Here is a 22,104-nt window from a genome sequence, read left to right as displayed (position 1 = left end):
TCAACTTTTGTGGTACACTATTAATATACACATATACCCCCCCCCCCCGGAAAAAAAAATCATTTAAAAAAAACAATTCTTTCGTGCAATTTTACTTTATGACAGAGTAAACAGCCAGCTAATAAAACTAAATAAAATAGTTGACTACTAGACTACAAGATAACCATGAAAAAAAAAAAAAAAAAAAAAGACACTCTATGCTTATTATAAAGATGAAATTTCGATGTTGATGGCTAACCAAAAAAGATATTTTAAACAGTTAATGATCTTGAAAAGGGCACTTTTAAAGAAGAAAATTGTTTATTAGCTTTGGAAAAAAATTATTAATTTTTTAATATGGAACCTATATCATGATTTGTTACAAATGTTCCTTAATACTTTCGCTGCCAAACTCGTGCCTGCGCAGTCAACAGTAAAAGGCCAATCACTTGCCAGCAGGGGGTGTCGAGTGATGTCTCAGTTGCCAGTCACACATTTATGCGAGAAGAGCTGCAGCGCAACATTTAGTCTCCATTTCAGTAGGCATTATATGTCAAGTGAGTCTGCTGGTATTGGTGTGGAGTAAAATTAGAAGCTAATTGAACAGGTAAGTGGTTCTGAATTTAGAGCTTTATTAAAAAAAAACTTTAATATGAGTTGTAGATGCCCCCCCCCCCCGAAAAAAAAAGAAAAGTCCAATCTAATATGCTTCTAACTGATGATGAAATAGCAAATTATTTGATTGCTGAGCTTTTGGACAAGTACTCAAGTGATGTTAGTTCTGACAACAGTGAAGATTTCATTCCTCCCCAAGGTGGCCAAAAGATTTTGGATTCTGAAGAGGAAGATGAAGAGCTGCAAGACATGAAAGAAGTGACATGTCATCGGCATGATTTCGCTATGGTAGGAAGCATAATTTGGAAAATTCTCCCACAACAATAGAACAATTTCCTTTCACAAAAATCAGAGTGTTTGTTGCAACCTGTTTCAGGTGACAATCCAACTGATTACTTTTGCCATTTATTTACAGAAAATATTTTGGATTAAGTAATTGCTCAAACCAATGACTATGCTTGTAAAGTACTTTGTTCCAATGAAACAAAGAAACATTCTAGAATTAATGCTTGGAAAGAAGCCATAAGAGATGAAATATTGGTATTAGGAGGATTAATTTTACATATGTAAAATATGAGAATAAACCTCATTCAAGATTACTGGAAAACAGATACACTTTTTGGCTTGAGTATATTCTCATATAATATGAGCAGGAATCGTTTTCTTTTATTGCTGATGACACTTCATATCACAACAATCCAAGAGCAAAATGCAGAACCCCCAAAGGATAGACTACATAAAATTAAAAGTATGGTGAATTTGTTCAATATATAATTGGTTGAAATATTCTACCCAAGATGAGAGATTAGTTTAGATGAGTTGATGATACTATGGCATGGGTGGCTCATTTTTATACAGTATGTTCCAAACAAATGCCATAAATATGGTATCACATTAGGTATAATCACAACACCTAATGGTTATCAAATTTATAGTTTATACTGGCATGATGGATGATTCTGGAGGGAAAGGACATGCATAAAAAGGAGTGTTTAATTTATTAGAAGGAATGCTAGATGTTGGGCATAATGTATTTATGGGAAATTATTATAATACCTATGAAGTGGCAAAATGTCTTGCTAACAGAAAAACTCATTGTACTAGGACAATCAGAAGGAACAGAAAGATATTTCTGAAAGAGGTTAGCGAGAAAAAACTAAAGAAAAGGCAAATGGTAGCGAAGTATGCTTAATGGTGTTATGATTGGTAAATGGAAAAATATAAGAGACATAACTTATATTTCTAATGAACACAAATTTGATACTGTAGAAACAACGAACAAAAAAGGAGAAATGAAATGAAAACCACTTCCTGTCACTCAATATAATAAATCTACAGCAGGTATTGATAAGTAAGTTCCCAGCTTATCAATACCTTTATTGATGTGAAAGAAAAACCTATTGCCTATTACTGATGTGAAAGAAAAACCTATTGCCTATTATTGACGTGAAAGAAAAACCTATTGCCTATTATTGATGTGAAAGAAAAACCACTAGATGGCCTACCAATATTTGTGCATATTTTGCAATTAAATATACGCCTTGATAAATAAAGCCTTGATGTAATAAAATAATTATTATAATACAAAATGAAAATAATACAGAAAATTATAATGACTGAATTATTACAACACAATAAAATTTACTTATTAAGCTTTATTATGAAATAATGTATATACAGCAAAACTAATTTGGAAAACACTTGCATTTTTACAAATATATAAACAAATAAATGCACAATATCAAACACAATGTAATAAAACAGTTAATTATAAATGATTATCAGCAAATTAGATTAGATTGCTTAAAAATGTTTTTTTTTTGTTTGTTTGTTTGTTTGTTTGTTTGTTTCTTATGTCTGTGCTCTTTGAATGCTGTGAAAAAAAAAAAAAAAAACAGGTACAAAATAAGAACAACAACAAAAAAAAACAAAAAAATCTCTACTACGATTCATGTCCATCCACCACATTTTGATAATAAATCGGTCCGAATAGCACATGCATGTTTGCGGCTCATGGTCGCAGCTGAAGGATTGGAACTACGCCAAATGCAGAGCTCAAGGTAACCCAGCATTGCATTTCCAAGAAGCTGAAAAATTCCTTGCAAAGATGTACTTAATCCTAAAGTGCACATTTCAGTCACCTGCATTTCATTAAAAAAAGAAAACTTCTTTTTTGTCAGAAAATTATCATTAGCTAAGATATTCAGTTACTGAAACATTTATTAAAACTTAGAATATGTAAGGCTGGTACTTTAAAAAGTTGATTTAAATTTCACTGGAAACATAGCCATCATATTATTTCACAGCTAGCAACTGAATTTCTTTCGGCATAAAAACTTACTAGCGTATGTGGGAAAACTTTCACCTCTGAATTTCAGAGTTTTGTTTATGTATGAACTATTCAGAAATGAAACAAAAAAAAAAAAAAAAAAAAAAAAAAAAACAATTTTTTTTAATTAAAAATATTTTGGAAAGGTATTAAGAAAGGATTTTACAGTTAAACAAAATTACAGCATTCAATAAGCTTAAAAAGTTATACACTAAAAAATACTTTAAATGCATTCCAGTTTACACACAACTAAAATTCTAACTAACGACTACAACATTTTTGTAAATGATAAAACAATGTAAAGTCATTAGAACGTACACTCTTTTGCAAAAAAATCGAAGCACCATGAAGGAAGTGGTTGTTTTTGATGAAATTGAATATGTGCATAATTGCTCATACACGGATAATAAACGTTTAAAAAATTAAGGTTATAGTACCTGTTCATGGCTCACAATCACCCACTGTGTCTTCAAATTAGTAATTGGTCGAACCGCCCCTGGCGCCAATGAATACTTGAATTCATCGAGGCAAGGAGTGGTAGAGGTTCCTAATGTCATCCTGCGACACATTCTGCCAAGCATTCATCAGTTGTTGCTCCAGACATATTCATAGACTCCAACCTTCAGCAAACCTTGTCAGTAGTCAACGTGCGAACGACATTTTTACAACTTTGAAAATGTGCGCGTAGCGTATGTTGTAATTAACCATTCATTAATTTTAAATTAATAATTAATTGTAATCAATTTTATTACATTTAAAATCCATATACATATAAAACTGAATAATTAAAAATATACCTTGTAAATTATATGCACATTTAATTAGAAATTTTCTTTTAACTCCTCAAGCATTCACTAATAAAAAGTACTTCAAATCACTACTAATCATAGAAAAAATCAGAAGCTATAAATCATATCTTTATTCTGGATATGATTTCTACAGGGAAATAAAATTTAAATAACCAAGAATGATACATATAAGTATTAAACAAAATACGCATAATTTATGAATGCAAAGATTTATATGTAGCATGCTTAGCAAGCTTAAGTTCTGATTTTGAGAATGTTTTTTTATAACACAGTTCTTCATTTGCTTGCATATTTATTTTTTCAATCAAAACTGCTTCAAGAGTTTTAAGACCTAAATTTGGTCGAAATTCCGTCTGATTTTTTTTAACAATAGAAAAAATTCTTTCGCAAGCTGCATTTGAATGAGGTATTATTAAGACAGCAAGCATTACAGAAGGCAATACTTTGTATTTAATACACCCATTCATATTTTTTAATTTGGCAATTTCTCCCCATGCTATATCAATACGCAAATCTACAATTTCTTTCAAATCATCTACTTGATACATGGAAAATTCAATTTCTACTTGATTAAGACATTTTTCATCAATAATGGATGGAAAAGTATTCATCAAGTAAAGAACAGATGAAAATGAGACTTCAGTTCTCAAGTTGATGTCAGCAACTTCAGCATGTTTTAGAAATGGATCACTCAGTGGAAATTTATCAATTATATATGAACATGCAGTTACAAAAAAAGCTCGCACAGAATTGAAAAATGATTTCACTTCACTTTCATTCAACTTGGCATTTTTTAAATATAGTCTTGTTTCCGCACCAATCACTAAATTTTCATTTTCTTTTTGTTTACTATACTTCTGAAATGGAATAGACGTTAGAGTAACATCTTCATTTTCTTTAGAAATTACTGATGGTTTTACGAATCTAACAAATAAATTCATTAAAAGTTCAAAAAGTTCTCTTCTCAATTTATGTATATAAGGAGCTTGTTGTTGCAAATTAATATTTACTGTTATAAACAAAGGCAAAGTATTTTTCAAAAATAACAAGTACAATTTGGTGGTCGGTGACTGTAAAATTTTTTTAATGTTTTGCAATCTCTTTCCTTCATTCTCACTGTTATCTGGTTTATCTCCAAAAAAATTTATCACAGCATCCCACTGTTCCAAAATCCTTGTTATAGATTCTAAAAGAGACAACCATCTCGTACTGCAATATTTCAAAATTTTATGAGATTTTGCATTCTGTCCCAAAATTTGTTGAGCAACCTTGAAGCTATGCTTCCGTTTCGAACTTTTCTCCAAGTAAAAATATATATCTATTATCAACATTTCAATTTCTGAGCCAATTAATTTTTCAGTAGCTTTTTTTCCAGCTATATGCAAGAGGTGGCACGGACAACCTCGGGTGATTATACTTGGTTGATGCATTTTGATAAATGATGCTACACCTTTAAACTTTCCAATCATATTACTAGCATTATCTGAAGAAAATGATAAGCAATTTTTCCATTCTAAACCTTTGTTTTTAAAGTTTTCATTTATACAATTAAAAATACCTTCTCCTGTATTATTCGTGCATTCTAAAATAGAAATCAATGAAGTAATTATCACTCCCTTTTCTTTACTGTAGTATGTTATAACCAATGGGTACAGTTTGTTATCATTGTTATCATTACTTCCATCAGTACTTAGAGAAAATGATGTACTGCACACTGATTTTATAATATCAGCAACAGTATTTTCTGCAAGCGTTTTCACAATAGCAGCAGTTTTGGTATGACCGCAGCTAAATTTGTTTGCTATGGCAGAATCCGGAAACATTGCTTTGAAAAGCTCTTTGGAATGATCCGAAACAGAAAGCGGTAGATTATGTTCAACTAAAAAACGAACAAAATAGTATTCGGCTTTTATAGGATCTGTTTCATCATCTTTTATTAAGAAATTTGTTATTTCTTTAGATTTTATGGTGCCAAGTTCTATATGCTTTTGAGAAAACACATGCCGTTTACAGTCATCTTTTCCGCCATGAGCAACTGAGAAGTCTTTGTTGCATACACTGCAGTGTGCGTGATTCACAGAAATTTCGGACACTTTAATGCATGGAAATTCTGAAGAATATGAATCTTTAAACTTCTGCTTTGATAATTTTGGCTTCTTGGTTCGAGGCAGCATTATGATTAAAAATCTTTCACCTGATTCACAGTTCACAAGACACACGCTAAGCTCTCGCCGTAAACTACACAATGCAGCCGAATGCAGCCTAAACACGCATCAGCGAGGAACCTGGGAGACAGACAATTGGGTGGAACTATTGATAAGTCGTTAACGGTTGGAGTTACTGATCTACGATTGGCTAATTCTTCAAAACTAGGAACGCACTCAACACGTGATATATGATAACACGAGTATTCAGCCAATCATCGGATGAATTAGTTGGTTCCGTTTTGCGTACTGGTTCTCCTGCTCTTGTTTCTGTAAAATCCGTAGTTTTTTCCATACTTTTCGTAGCTCGTAGTTTTTCATGAATTTCCGTAGAAACTACAGAGAATCCGTAGTAGTTGGAGTCTATGCATATTTTGTGGTGCCTGAATCTGGCTGCCTACTATGCCCCAGACGTGCTCGATTGGTGAAAGGTCTGGTGACTTTGCTGGCCAAGGAAGGGTATCAACTGCACAGAAACAGTCCAGAGATATGCGAGTGGTATGTGGCCTAGCATTTCTTGTTGCAAAATGGTAGGATGACACGCCATGAAGGGTAATGCAATTGGCCGCAGGATGGTTATCAACATATAGTTGAGCTGTTAAAGATGTACGAAGGATGACTAAAGATGAACTGCGGTCATAAGAAATAGTGCTCTACACTATCACACCAAGGGTTATGGTTGTATGCCTTTGTAAAACAAAGGCTGATTAGGACCGCTGGTCCCATCCTCTCCAGACATAAACACGGTAGTAATTTGCTTCAAGAGAGAAGCAATATTCATCGCTGAACACTATACGATGCCAGTCTGATGGCAGCCATGATGATCGGCTGCAACTAAACGACTCTGCCGATGTTGTGAGGTCAAAGGCAAACATCTTAAAGGCCTCTGTGAGCATAACCCCGCCTCAGACAAGCGGCATGAGATGTGGATGGTACCCCAGGAGGTATAGATGTGGCTGTAGTGCATTGAATAGTCGACAATAGTCAATACGGTTGAGTCAGTTTGGGCCTGGGGAACAATCATCCTATCTTGCCTCACATTTGTGCTCCTTGGCCTTCCAGAGCCTTCATTTCATCAACAATTTCCTTGTAGCAACCATTGCTGCCAACATCTTTGGACAGCAGTGTCTGTACTCAGCAGGTGTGGCCTATTGCTCAGTATGACCACCCAGCTTCATGCAACCCTACAATGTGACCACGTCCGAAGTCGTCTAACTGTCTGTAAGGTCTTTCATATCGTCATAATGGCAACTTTAGTTGCTTCTTTACAGAGTTACAGTGGCATCAACAAAAAAGGATAAATTTTCCGCCTCTGTTACTGGTTTTATACTTTGTGAATTGCGCACTAGAAATGCGCGCTATGATTGCAATTCTTGTTCATTTGCCTTGAAACTTTGATCATTCGCATGTTTGATCAAGATCTTTTTGCATACCAAATTTCGTCATGATCATTCTTGGTGCTTCGATTTTTTTGCAAAAGAGTGTAATATGTAGACATATGAAGCTAATATAAAAATAATCTAAAAATTAAAGTTCAGTTTTTTATAAAGTATTTTATACTTACAAAGTATTGGCAACATAATCCCGAACAGGAAAACTAGAACTGAGCCCAGCATATACACAACAAAGTAACCACCTTAAATAAAATTGAAATTACAACAATTACACAGATATTTAGTGCAAAATGCAAGCTTATTAAATATCAATTAATACTTATGAATGAAATAATATTTAAAATATAAATATTTAACTGAGCACAATACTCTAAGATTTTTGACTAATATTTTATATATAATAATATTTTTTTAACTGATGCATCCAAAAATTCTAGATATTTCTGTGCTATTAGGGATTACACTTGGAAAAAAACCTCTAAGCTGCATACATATATGACCTTGCAGATCTTGCTCTATAATATCATCAGAAATCACCCAAACTTCAAATATGAAAAATTCACCAACAGCTCAAAAAAACATAATCATCTTTTTCTGCAAATTCAAATGCCTAAATGTAATTTTATTAAAAACCAATATTATAAAGTTTTTATCTGATTAGCACCTGTTATCTATCATCATTTCAACGGGTTTTTTTTTTTTTTTTTTTTTTTTTTTTTTTTTTTTTTTTTGTATATTACCAGCATGATCACATTCAGCAGAAAATCATTGTATTTAATTTATTCATTTCTCATTATGTAACTCAGCCTCACAAATATAGAACAAAAGAAAAAATGGAACTAAACAATGAAGAAAGTAAATATTAGTTCTAAGCTATGATTTTAAAAAGCGCAAAATTACTTAATGAAAATCTGAAAGAATAGTGTTACAAAATGCCCAGCTGGGGTACATTAGCTTCCCGCAAAGCGAACTTAGATTTGCTAGAAAGTGGCAAGGAAAGGCAGGGTTGCCAGATTTGGCATGAAATTGATCATTTGGTGGCAAAATTGGTGATATACCATGGACAGAGCAGGAACATTCTAGAACGAATTCTTAGCTGTTTCCTCGAGAATGTTCTCGAGGGTAGGTCAAAATCTATAAATACCCTGCCTGTACGTGGAGCAGCAGTGTATTACGAGTAGTATCAAGAATATGTTGAGTTCAGTAGTAGTGTCTTGAGTTCAGAGATTAGCTCGAGAGCCATCAACAGAGTCAGGAGCTGCACTTTAGTGCTTTGCCATGAAGCTATCTTCACCAATATATCCTAATAGCCTGAAGGCTGTGTTGCTGATTGCTTCAGTGTGATAGTCGTAGTTTTTTTATGACTCTCTGGAACTGTCCTGTGTATTACAGATGAATAAATTGTGTTCTGATTCTTCATCAAGTGTTGTCATCAATCACTCCAAATCCCCAAACCTGTAGAATACAACAATAAGTCTTAGAAGTTATTAACGACAACCAACAGGACCAGAGTCAGAAAACTACAGGCAGCAGGCCAAATCTCTGTTGCTTGCTTTAATTCTGAATTTTAAATAAAAAAATTTTAAGTAAATCAAATTTCATGCTCTAACATAACTGGCAAGAGTCTAGTTGAGAAGTTATCAATAATAACCACATATGGTGCTACTGGCATCATTATTTTTCTGTCTGCCATTGTCAAAGAACCAGCATTGCCACTTCTCTCAGTTTTTCTTTAGTGGTGCATGTGGTATTATCCATCACATGTGTCAGTCCTTACACACTATCGGCACTCTGTGATGTTTTGTTCTTTTCATTTATATGCCATGTCACTCTCAAAACCAGATAAGAAGAAAAAAGGCAGACTGGAATTTGAATTATTTTGCCATGAAATTAAATGGCAAAGTATTATATTTATTATGTAATGATAAAACAGCTATGCAAAAAGGGCACATTATACACTGTCTTTACAAAACTAAGTAAGTACTCGAGACAATATTCAAAATTAGCAAAAAATTAGAAATCCCTAAAATTAGAAAACAAAGTACTTATCACAGCACAATGTATTTGTAAAAGTAAAAAAGATAATGAAGCAGTAGCAGTAATTAAAATCAGCTTATGAATAGCTCATTTATTAGCTACAAAAAGAAATTCATTTACAGATGATGAATTACATGCTTGCTTATGATAGCCAAAGAAATGTCATGAGAGAAAATGGATCTGTTTTGATCTGTCAGTCTTCAGGCGAGAACAGCTGTTAGAAAAGTTGAAGGCATTGAGATCCACATCAAGAGTCAATTAAAACATAAGGCAAAAATTTAATTTCATTTCATTTCCATTAGCTGTTGATGACTCAACAGACGTTACTGATACTGCCTAATTACAACTGTTTATTCGATGGTGTACGGTGTATTTAATTATGGCAAAGCACACTAGGGCTATCTGTCTAAGAGGAGGGATGCCTCCGTAGAGGACTTTTTAAGGGAAACTGGATCGTATACACGTTACACATGGGGAAAACCACAAAAACGCCCATGCAGCCAGCCCGTTCGCGGGATTCGAACCTTAAGCCGAACTACCAGCGTTCAGCGACTTTACCGGTCGGCCGCTGGTGGGCTCACTGTTTATTCAAAGGATCAATACTAAGTTTGAGGTGGCTGAAGAATTATCTTCTATGAACAATCTGCATGGAAAAACTACAGGTGAAAATGTCTTCAAGGAAGTTGAGAAAATGCTAACACAATGAAATTTGCAATAGAATCAGTTAAAATGTGTCAAAAATGATGGTGGTAAAAATATGTATGGAATGGGAAAAGGACAAGTTAGAAAACATTTGAAGCATCCATGGACTTAACCATCAACAGTTTAATGAGTTTTTATTAGAAATCAAAGCCAAATATCTTGGCTTGTCCTACCATACAGCAGTTCAATGGCTATGGAAATAAGCATTTACTACAGGCATTATGGCATAGCTTAATTTAACTTACAATTGTTGGGAAAACTGTGCTGATATGTGAAACTTAGTCTAAAGTCTTAGCACCAAAAATTTGCATTGTTTGAAACAAAAAATCACATTAAAATTAGTTTAGTCATGCTGCAAATTTTCAAATATTAGAAAATCCTCATACATTTTCTGAACTTAAATTATAGTTACAATAGCACTTTTCTGATCTTCATACAAGTGCAAAGACATTCCTATACTTCATTGTCCAACTGAGAGAAGCTACCCTCAGACCTTCAACTAGAAATAACTTATCTACAAAAATAACGATACGCTAAAAATCATGTTTAAAGAAAACTGATCTAGCTCTATATATATATCCTTCAGAAGATAAAATATGGTCAATTAAAATCATGTGCCTGAGGATTTATATCTGTATCAGAGCATACTTACCTACGCAAAAGAACATTTTCAAAAATGAAGTGTGTAAAATCTAAATACAGATTATTGTTCACAGGCAGCCATTTGCTAAAAACGCTAAAAACATTAATGATAGAAAGTACTAACTTCAAACTCTATTATGGAGAGATATTATCTCAGAAAAAAACATTAATATTCATCACATTAATGCAAAATTTTAACTTGTTTTATATGTTTATTTATAAATGAAAATATTTTATTCATTTTTTTTTTTTTTTTTTTTTTTGCAAGTATCAGCATAGTGTATATATATCAGCATAATATTATGTAATAATATCGCTTCTTAAAATATGTATGGATTTTTTTTTTAATCTGCTGAGCTCAAAAATTTATTAATTTGGCCCTACTAGATAATCAGTTGCTTATACAGTCAAAAGTCTTTAATTCGGACATCCATAATCCGGAATGATCTATAATCCGGACCTCAAAGCTACAAACTTTCTGCGCATGCTGCATAATATGTTTACGCATGCTGCATAATATGTTTACGCATGCGCGTTTAATGTATAACGGATGGTATAAGCTAAGCTAAAATTATCTATTTCAGTTAATGTTGCAGATTGTGTTGTTCCTTAATCTTCTAATTGGATCTGGCTTATTATTTTTTGCAGACTGTTAGAGCAATTTTATAAAAGTAAGCTTGAACTTTTGATTATGGCAAAAAGAACTTCCGATTCTGTAGATGCCAAAGGATCTACATAGCGAAAGCATGTTTCGATGCCCATCAAAGAAAAAGTGGAATTGCTGTAAAAAATGGATAAAGGCATATCCTTTGTTTCTCTAACCATTCCAAAATCTGTTTATCAATTTCACGCAGTTCTGCAGGGGGGGGGAACGTTTTTTTTTTGTAAATTTTGATACCCTTTAGATCATAACTGCTCTTTATTTCATAAATTACGGTTTCTTATTTAAAATTTTATCATTTCTGCATGCAATCTTACCAGATTTAAACTGATGATCTATAATCCGGAAAAACCGATAATCCGGAATCGCCGAAGTCCCGACGAGTCCGGATTAAAGACTTTTGTATTACATTAACTATTAACTGTAATATGATCTAATTTGCCTCAGTTCCTTAACAATCATTTATAGCATTCATTATTTTTGAAAATTTTCAAATTATATAAAGAAATTCATATTTCTTTCAATAAATAATATAATTAATTCAGAATCATTCTATACTTAGATGAAAATATTTGTCTTTGAAATAATGGAGTATAAAAATAATAAAACTATATATTTAAAAAGATATTTAATCCTCCATTAAAACAAAATATTTATTAAAAGTGCAACAATTTACTATATAATAAAACTATCAATATTTCATATTCTACACTTTACTTTTCAAAGAATGAAAATTTGCATCGACTAAAAATTAAAGAACATACACATGGTATTTAATTTGCATCAAATCTTTTACATATGCAGCATTATTTAAAAAGTCATAATTATGAGAAAACTCAAACCTGTAAAGATAACAAACAGACTTATGACTGGATGATCTCGTTTGAACTTTGTAGCAGATCTCTTAGAATTTGTAATATAACAAAAAATCCCAAATGCAGCCAGCATTGCAAGAATACCACACAGCATTTTAGCAGGATGAATAAGTCTAAAATAACAGAATCAAATATTTTTTATTAATTTTCTCAATAATTATACAATATAATTTGAATACACAAGTCGCATTTCCACAAGACAATCAGATATTTTTCACAACATACTTCTATTTTATGATTAGCAAGCAAGCAACTACTATCACAATACACAAAATTTGAAATTTTTAACAAACACGTGTACCCTCCTCTCCTCAAAATGGGAAAGGTATGTTCACAAGAAATTCAAGTCAAACTTTCTTATAAAATGCTGATAATTTTAAAGGTTTAATTAAATGCACATAAATTAAAGGCTCAATCCTTTCCTTTTGGATTTTATATGCAATAAAGGAATGCAGGACTTGAATATTCAGCCACAATAATTGGTTCACATGCAATAAATGAAATTATAAAAAGTATAGTACATATTTACACAAATATGTACTATACTTTTTATGATAGTATTTATGATAGTCCACTTTTTATTATAGTTCACTTCAGCCAATTATATTTTCTCCTGGAATAATTCAAATTTTAGAAGATTTCAAAATATCCTCTAATCTACTACAGCAGTTATTCCCAACCTTTTTTCTTTCATATACCCCTTGAGCCTGGCTCATGTGTAGGATGACATGTTTCCACAAACAGTGCAATAATGTCTCAGCCTCATGGACTGTTAGCATAACTGTTGCCACAGCTTCCCTAACACTGCAGCAGAGATACGTACACCAGCAGTGATGCAATAAACAAAGTCACTGAACACAGAAGTGGCACCAAGTCATCTTCTCAGATAAAGCCTGGTTCTGTTCAGAGCATCATAATAGAAGTAGGCATATGTGAAAGCACCAAAGAGAAAAATTGTTGCCAGCTTGCGTTCATCATCACACAGGGCCCAGCACCTATTGTGCTCGTACGAGTACTTTGCTCGTACTTTGTTGTTGTGCTCGTACTTTGCAGCTCTTTGGTCCATTAAATGCAACTTGCTATCAACAAACAATAACTTAATTTTCGAAGCTTGGTAACTATAGAAAAAACTTCTTTCAGGGAACGAAATCACTGTTCACGTGACAGCTCTTTTAATTAGGGAAAGAATTTGAAATCTGGGGATTTTATAGTTAATCCTTTTACAGGTGTCCTTTGAAGTTAATTCCTAATCCTTAAGGATTTTAGGTTGTTCTTATGTGATGATTTTCACATTTTTTAAAACCACATATAATAAATGCTGCAGTGACACTTTTTGCACGAGACATATTTTTCACATTCCACATCTTTCGCAATAATGCCTTGATAATCTTAAGCAAAGTTCATCATTTACGTAACCAACGGTTGAGCATGCTGAAATTTTGGGGGTTGCGACAGCAACCTGCTAGTTTTTATTTGGATGCCATTTTGTTTTCACAAAGTAAATGCATTTTTTTTTTAACTCAACATTTTTTTTCCAACAATCTGCTAGCCGAATTACGCTTATGCTAGAACTTTTATGGAACAAAAGTGCTTAATCATGACGAAGGTTAGGGGCGAAATTGGGAGAAAGTGCAAAATCGCAAACTGCTTGCCGCGTTTTTAAGAATTCCACATACACGGTATCCATGTACACGTCGACGTACTTAAAAAAAAATCCCAGAATTGCACAAAAATGGCATTGTGCACACTTTTGACTATATCCATGTACACTGATAAAGTCCTAGCTAGTAACCTTTATCGCCTTACCAAAATGTCGGCAAACTACTTGTTCCCATATTCCAAAGATTAGCCGTTTCATCTTTATCATCAGATCTTTGTTTCAATAACGTTGCATAAAGAAATGAGTCACCAACTGCATAAAAACTTCTTTTTTTCTAATACATAGCGTCAATCCAAATATTGATTGTAGTAAAAGGGCTTTAACTTGTGATTTTTTCTTACATGTTGCTTGATGAACTTATTCCTGTTTCTAGCCTCATAAATATCACAATAGATTGGAGCTGGTGCTAGGCTCTTTGCCACCCGTGCTTCTAAAACTCTGTGCCCTTTTTATTCTGCACCGTCAATAGTAATTCAACGTAAAATGTTGTTTCGAGACTAATAGCCCTTTCATGCTAAAATATAAATAACATCATTCTATGAAAAGCTTGAATATTTTTTATTAGACCAATCATGAATTAAATGCAATTTTATTATTTAAATCAACGCGATTCAAAAGTAAGAACTCGCCTTATTAGATACGACAAAAAAGGCATAGTTCCAAAGAATATTCCTGAAAACGTGCTTATTTTGGTAAATCTTCCATTAAAAATATATCCCATACTACCTTCAATGCATATCCTGATGTGGCTTTAATATCTCCTGATTCTAAAATGTTTAACTAGTAATTAAAATGCTATTCCAATGCTTATGAAAGTATCTCAAATATTTCTAGAAAAATTTGATCTATCACTGTAATAAATTCATAAGTACTTATTTAGAGCCACACATGTAACCTTCTTTTGTTTTAATTCTCAAATGAAAACTGAAAAAAATTCAATTTTCTGTACTTTTATTTTATGTGTTTTAACAGCACTTACCAAACTGAAAATGAGTTCATAATACCACATTAGAATCTAGCCAGAAGTATGCCTTTATAAACATACAGTGAAACTTTCAAATGACACCTATTGTGTTTGTTGTACTACTTGGCACAATTTGAATACATCAATTTTTTAATTTGACAGCAGAAATTTGCTCCTGCGTTTGGCAGGTAGATTTAAACCTTCATATACACAATCATAACCCTTTGTTGTGTTCCCCTAACATACTTAACTCTTTGTTGCTTAGTGTTCCACTACATGGAACACCCAAACTGAATCGCTTCTGAAACCGTTAAATTCACCCGTAAATGAATAAAAATACCTTTATAATATACTTCAAACTTTTCTTTTTAAATAGTAGATGGCAACACATCACAAGGAGACCCAGAATTTTCATGGCTAATCTTTGGAATATGGTAACAGGTAGTTTGGCGACATTTTGGTAAGGCGATAAAGGTTACTAGCTAGGACTTTAGCAGTGTACATGGATAAAGTCAAGAGTGTGCACAATGCCATTTTTGTGCAATTCTGGGTGTTTTTTTAGGTGAAAATAGGTCGACCTGTACATGGATGATACCGTGTATGTGCAATTCTTAAAAATGCGGCGGTTGATCTTTAGATCATGGTAACTTGGCGATTTTTTGGCGACCAACTCTCCTACAGCAACCCTCTATTTTTTTTCCTGCCACCATTTTGTCTTCACGAAGTAAAGACGTGTTTCTTTTCTTTTTATCTACTGAACACTTCTTCCAACAATCTACTAGCCGAATTACACTTATGCTAGAAATTTTATCTAACAAAACTGCTTAATCATGACAAATATTCAGTGCAAAATTGGGAAAAAGTGCACAATACCATACTCCTTACGCGTTTTTCAAAATAACACATACACATAAACCATGTACACGTCGACTTATTTTTACTTAAAAAAACATCCCAGAATTGCACAAAAATGGCATTGCGCACTCTTCACTATATCCATGTACACAGCTTTTTTCTCATAAATTAGAAAAATTTCACGAAAATACATGACAATTTTCTCAATCTTTAAACCCGGTAAAAAAAACATATATGAAATTAACTGATCGCGAAAAAGTATATACCCTTTCCAAATATGAACATTTCCACATATAAAATAAATAAAATATCCAAAAACTTTTACCTCTAAATCATCTATTATATTATAAACGTCACCAACGAATTCATACCGCAACCATTACAAATACTTAGTGTCAGATATTTAAATTATTTCCATGCACGTTTACTTCAACGAAAACGTATACCAAATTCCTACAAACATAAAATTCACAAAATAACTATTATTTAATTAAAATATCACTAAACCATGTACACGTCGACTTATTTTTACTTAAAAAAAAAATCCCAGAATTGCACAAAAATGGCATTGTGCACACTCTTCGCTATATCCATGTACACTGCTTTTTTTTTCATAAATTAGAAAAATTTCACGAAAATGCATGACAATTTTCTGAATCTTTAAACCCATTAAAAAGAACATATATGAAATTACCTAATAACGAAAAAGTATATACCCTTTCCAAATATGAACATTTCCACGTATAAAATAAATAAAATATCTAAAAACTTTTACCTCTAAATTATCTATTATATTATAAACGTCACCTCATACCGCAAACATTACAAATACTTAGTGTCAAATATTTAAATTATTTCCATGCACGTTTACTTCAACTAAAACGTATACCAAATTCCTACAAACATAAAATTCACAAAATAACTATCATTTAATTAAAATATAATTAAATTCAAAAACACTACTTTAAATAAGCACATACATTAAATTAATAAAAATTAGCTTACAATGCTAATTTCTTTAAACTAAATCATTGCTAATAACAATTTTCCCAATAATACCAAATTACTTTACTTCCACCTTACATTTAGAACAATGCATAAAAATAATATCCTCAAATAATTAAAAATACTAACTTACCTAATCTTCTTCAGAATCTTGCTTACATGGTGGATACACTTTTATTATGGATTCAATAGAATTATTGAACGATTTTTTCTGCGAATTTTTCCTCCGCTAAATAAAAAGCAAAATTCTCTTTATCACATCTAGAATTCACTTTAGACAGCGCCATACAATCCCAAAATTATTCAACCCTACTTCACACAACACACAATGAAGCTTAATACAAAATAATATACAGCCACAGATATTTTTCCAAATTCTCCCCTTTTCTGATTAAAGAACTGTAATTCGTCCATTAATATCACATGACATATCCCATGATCTCTCATTTCCCTCACACAAAATAATGCGTAATCGGAACTGAGTACTGCTCACATTATTACCAAAGTCCCAGGTAGTAACCTTTATCGCCTCCAAAATGTCGCCAAACTACCAGTTACCATATTCTAAAGATCAGCCAATGCGGCAAACAGTGGGCGATTCTACACTTTCTCCCAATTTCGCACCTAATCTTCGTCATGATTAAGCACTTTTGTTCCATAAAAGTTCTAGCATAAGCGTAATTCGACTAGCAGATTGTTGGAAAAAAATGCTGAGTAAAAAAAAAATGCCTTTACTTCGTGAAAACAAAATGGTGTCCAAAAAAAAAAAACTAGCAGGTTGCTGTAGCAGGGTTGGTCGCCAAATTTTCGCCAAGTTACCATAATCTGAAGATTAACCATTTTCATTTATGATGTATTATTAAAATCCACTTATTTTCTATATTTTTTGTGATGCAAAAAAATTTGTTTGGAAAAATTCCAAATAATTTTGATGGCTGTACTCTATATTATTTGTTACATATTTCTCATACAAAAAGCATGCACAGAATCATTAAATAAAACAGGGTGTTCCATTAGCGGGAACACTGCGCCTTTAGGGATCTCATGCTATTATGCATCCGAACTTGCTTATCTTAGGAGAAAACATCTGTTGTATATGTTTTCTATTTACGTTCTTTTGGGGGAATGAATTGAAACAAAGCAGCCTGGAGGGGTGAGGTGTGGTTTGTGCTATGAAAGTCCTAATATGGGCATCTTGAAATTTTTGTGAGTAGTTTTCAGGCGGGAATTTTATCAGTAGCTTGAGTCACCTTTACTTAGGAAAGTTGCACAAATTATTTTGCTATCGCTTTTTAGTCTCAGTCCCGTTTATTTACAATAATTGTGTAGATATTTTTTGTGTATGTATATCTTATAGCTTATTTTTCTTACTATTAATGTTACTATTAATTGCAGTTAATCTTTTATTATTAATTTTCCATTAATGGCAGGAAAACTCTTTCCAAAGAGGAAAGAGTTTTTTTTTTTCTCTTTTCTGTTTTTTCTTTTTACTTGGAATTCTAAACATATTGTTGCACAGAACAGAAGCCGCACAAAACAAGCTTTTTGTTCAAAACCTGCAAAGTTGGTTTGTGCTTCTATCAAAAAGATATGACATGCTTTGAAAATTTCACGAAGCTATGAAATCGAAAAATTTGTAAATATTTTTGTATATAGGACTTGTGTATATACATATATTTATCTCATTTATCCATATATATTCAAGAATATTGTATATATCCAGAAAACCATGTATACACCCTTAATACATTGTTTTTTCATTACTATACATAAGCTTCTACTAATTTCCATGCTTCACTGCAATGCTCGCTTAGTCGCACTTTTAAGAGCTCTGGTGGTGCAGTGTTCCACTGCTTTAGGCCTAGATAGACTGCATACAACTTTTCTTGTTGAAATACTGACTTTAAAGTGTAGTGCACCACAAAGGGTTAACAGTAACACTTAACTGTAGTTCTTGACAATACAAAACTAAATTACAACATTCTTTTCAATTTTAGTTTTGTTTGATTCCCTGATATTAACCTTACAAATGGGAATGAAACTTGCTTATCAGCAAAAACCATTACGAAAATTGTATAACAGGATAAAATTAAAGGGAGAATTAACACATTTCTATTAAACAAATAAATGATGAAAAATGACTTAAAGCCAGAGGGCAAAAATACAGTAAAGGCTGTGTTTTTTTACGAATTCGTATGCATGATATTTTCTGAAAGCTTTTAAACATATAGTAAACCTGCATGGGCTATAATTAAGAGATTTTGCATCACAAAGAGATAATGTAACAAGTAAGAAATGAGTACAGTAGAAATACGCTATGAAAATAATCTTCACAATGAAATTCTTTTTTCTCTGTATTTAAGTAATTATGCTAACAGCCATTCCACCCTTTGACAACAAGGAGCCACTGGGAAAAGCCTGATAGTGAGAGTCAGGGCAATTAATTCAATCTGCATATGTAACAAATAAAATAAATGCAACAGCAATCTGTCACTAAACACCTTGTTTATTATTTGGTCACAAAAGATCATTAAAAAAAACGGTTGATCTTTACAATATGGTAACTGGTAGTTTGGCGACATTTTCGAGGCGATAAAGATTACTACCTGGGACTTTGGTAATAATGTGAGCAGTACTCAGTTCCGATTACACATTATTTTGTGTGAGGGAAATGAGAGATCATGGGATATGTCATGTGATATTAATGGACGAATTACGGTTCTTTAATCGGAAAAGGGGGGAAATCGGGAAAAAAGCTGGAAATTTTGTATTTGGCTTTATTTTTTGTTGTGTGAAACAGTGTTCATGAATTTTTGAATCCCATGGCCGTAACTAAAGTGAATTCGAAATGGGTATTTCTGTATGTATTAATTTAATGTATGTGCTCATTTATATTTTAAGTAGTGTTTTTGAATTTAATTATATTTTAATTAAATGATAGTTATTTTGTGAATTTTATGTTTGTAGGAATTTGGTATACGTTTTCGTTGAAGTAAACGTGCATGGAAATAATTTAAATATCTGACACTAAGTATTTGTAATGGTTGCGGTATGAATTCGTTGGTGACGTGTATAATGTAATAGATGATTTAGATGTAAAAGTTTTTGGATATTTTATTTATTTTATATGTGGAAATGTTCATATTTGGAAAGTGTAAATACTTTTTCGCAATCAGGTAATTTCATATATGTTCTTTTTACCGGGTTTAAAGATTGAGAAAATTGTCATGTATTTTCGTGAAATTTTTCTAATTTATGAGAAAAAAGCTGTGTACATGGATATAGTGAAGAGTGTGCGCAATGCCATTTTTGTGCAATTCTGGGATGTTTTTTTAAGTAAAAATAAGTCGACGTGTACATGGTTTATGTGTATGTGTTATTTTGAAAAACACGTAAGGAGTATGGTATTGTGCACTTTTTCCCAATTTTGCAGTGAATATTTGTCATGATTAAGCAGTTTTGTTAGATAAAATTTCTAGCATAAGTGTAATTCGGCTAGTAGATTGTTGGAAGAAGTGTTCAGTAGATAAAAAGAAAAGAAACATGTCTTTACTTCGTGAAGACAAAATGGCGGCAGGAAAAAAAAATAGAGGGTTACTGTAGGAGAATTGGTCGCCAAATTTTCGCCAAAAAAACGCTAAGTTACCATAATGTAAAGATCAACCAAAAAAACTGTCTAAGAACTATCTGATCAACATATTTCGATAACAATCAGTAAAATTAATACTACCACACTCTAAAATGCACTGGTGTAAGCTTCTAAATCATGCTAACTCATGCAAGCAGAACAAAACATGCTTAATTTAAAGAACGCTTTCCAGCTAATTCTACAATGTGACAAAGTTAGGATTAAATATGTATTCATTACTTTAATAGATACAAACAAACATAATAAATTTTCTCAAAAATATTATTAAAAACAGTTAGCATTAAAGACGTTAATTTTTTTTCACAAAAATTAACATACCCAACAATAAGAAACACAACCACAGCCATGAAAAAATAATTTGTCTGATAATAAAGTAAATTGTTGCAGACACGATTAGACCATTTATCTAAATCTTTGAAATTAGGAATTTGAAACCTTGCTGATTCCAATAAGAAATCATCAAGACTCCTCATACGTGCGATTTCTATTTCTCCACTCATTTTATTTTACCTCAGATAATTCAAATTACTTATATTATCTTTCGAAAGGGCGTGAAAGCCAACTATACTTCAAACATCTGCTAAATCAAAACATTGAAGTTCACAAAAGGAAAGTAGAGTTGTCTTGTTTGAAAGGAGAATTTCCGGTGATGACCTCATGGCGAGCCTTCGCTAGCACCTACGTCTGAGGCTAAAAATAAAAATAAAAGTATAGTGGAATCCCAGTATTTCTTAGTATTAAATCTATATTCTAGATAATAGACTTCCCTTAAGAATTTTTTAGGTATAATAGATTGCTCTGGGATGAAACGTGTCGATTCTATTATAATCTGTTACAGAAGTAGCTTCCTCATCCCAACAATATGTTGAAAACAATTAATGTACAATAAAAATACATAAAATAAACTACTATTGACAGGTCTATCATATGTCTATAAAAAAAAGAATGGGACATTGGCATAGCAGAAATGGAACAAGATGATTGGAAAAGGGGGGCAGAATCGGAATGGCTGACACGGGTGCAAAGATAATAACAAATATTTATGATAACAATGTTGAACGTACCACCATTCCTTAGTAATAGAACCCAGATTAAACCCATAAACAGTAACCATCCCGAAGTCCATGGATCATTTGCTGCATTTTTTATATAGCTGAAAAATGAATGAAAATTTAAACAAATGTGGAATTTGAAAATGACTGGCTGATTTTTAGTAGGTATCACTATTCCCTTATCTCAAAGGCTTTCAACCACAGGTGAAATTTCATAGTTTCAGGAGGATGCGATCAGCCTTTTATTTAGCTGTTACGTATTTAGTTTTAATTTATGAATATGAAAAACTACTTTTATTCGAGGTTTGGTGTTTATCAACATTTTCTATACTGTCTGTTGTTTCATTTATAAAGCACGTTAGAAAATAATCTAAATCTAAATAAATATATGTATGTATTTTTCAAGTTTTAAGAAAGAAGGAGGGGAATGATCTTCTAGCAATGGTGAAAGGGATGCACGCAGCCAAAATGGTGGAGAACCACTGCCGTCCATGAACGGAATATTTTCTTTAAGAATAAAATCAATTAATAAATTATATTTCAAGGAGTAATAACATTTGAAATAAAGCTGAAATCTATTGACAGTAATCCTTCAATAGCTATTTGTTCTCCCACATTTTTCATTTCAAAAACCTTTTCTATAGCACCATGCATTTTTTCATTAACTTTTAA

General features: G+C 32.3%; 1 protein-coding gene across 2 annotated transcripts in view; it reads right to left on the bottom strand.

The window, feature by feature from the left end:
• Jwa (PRA1 family protein Jwa) overlaps positions 1-20,998 on the bottom strand; it is a 29,004-nt gene extending 8,006 nt beyond the window's left edge. For both annotated transcript variants that reach the window (XM_085818095.1, XM_035355987.2), the window contains exons 1-3: positions 20,699-20,998; positions 12,215-12,360; positions 7,501-7,572 (exon numbers count right to left, since the gene is read on the bottom strand). In XM_085818095.1, coding sequence (XP_085674221.1) covers positions 7,501-7,572; positions 12,215-12,360; positions 20,699-20,880 — 400 coding nt within the window. In that variant the 5' untranslated portion in view covers positions 20,881-20,998. The remainder of the gene's footprint in view (positions 1-7,500; positions 7,573-12,214; positions 12,361-20,698) is intronic.
• Positions 20,999-22,104: the final 1,106 nt, after the last annotated feature.

This window comes from Stegodyphus dumicola, chromosome 6 (assembly GCF_044657685.1).
Source record: "Stegodyphus dumicola isolate Sdum_Otavi_A_Nest chromosome 6, ASM4465768v1".
Lineage (NCBI taxonomy): Eukaryota > Metazoa > Arthropoda > Arachnida > Araneae > Eresidae > Stegodyphus > Stegodyphus dumicola.
This window is presented reverse-complemented; position numbering and strand designations above follow the sequence as displayed.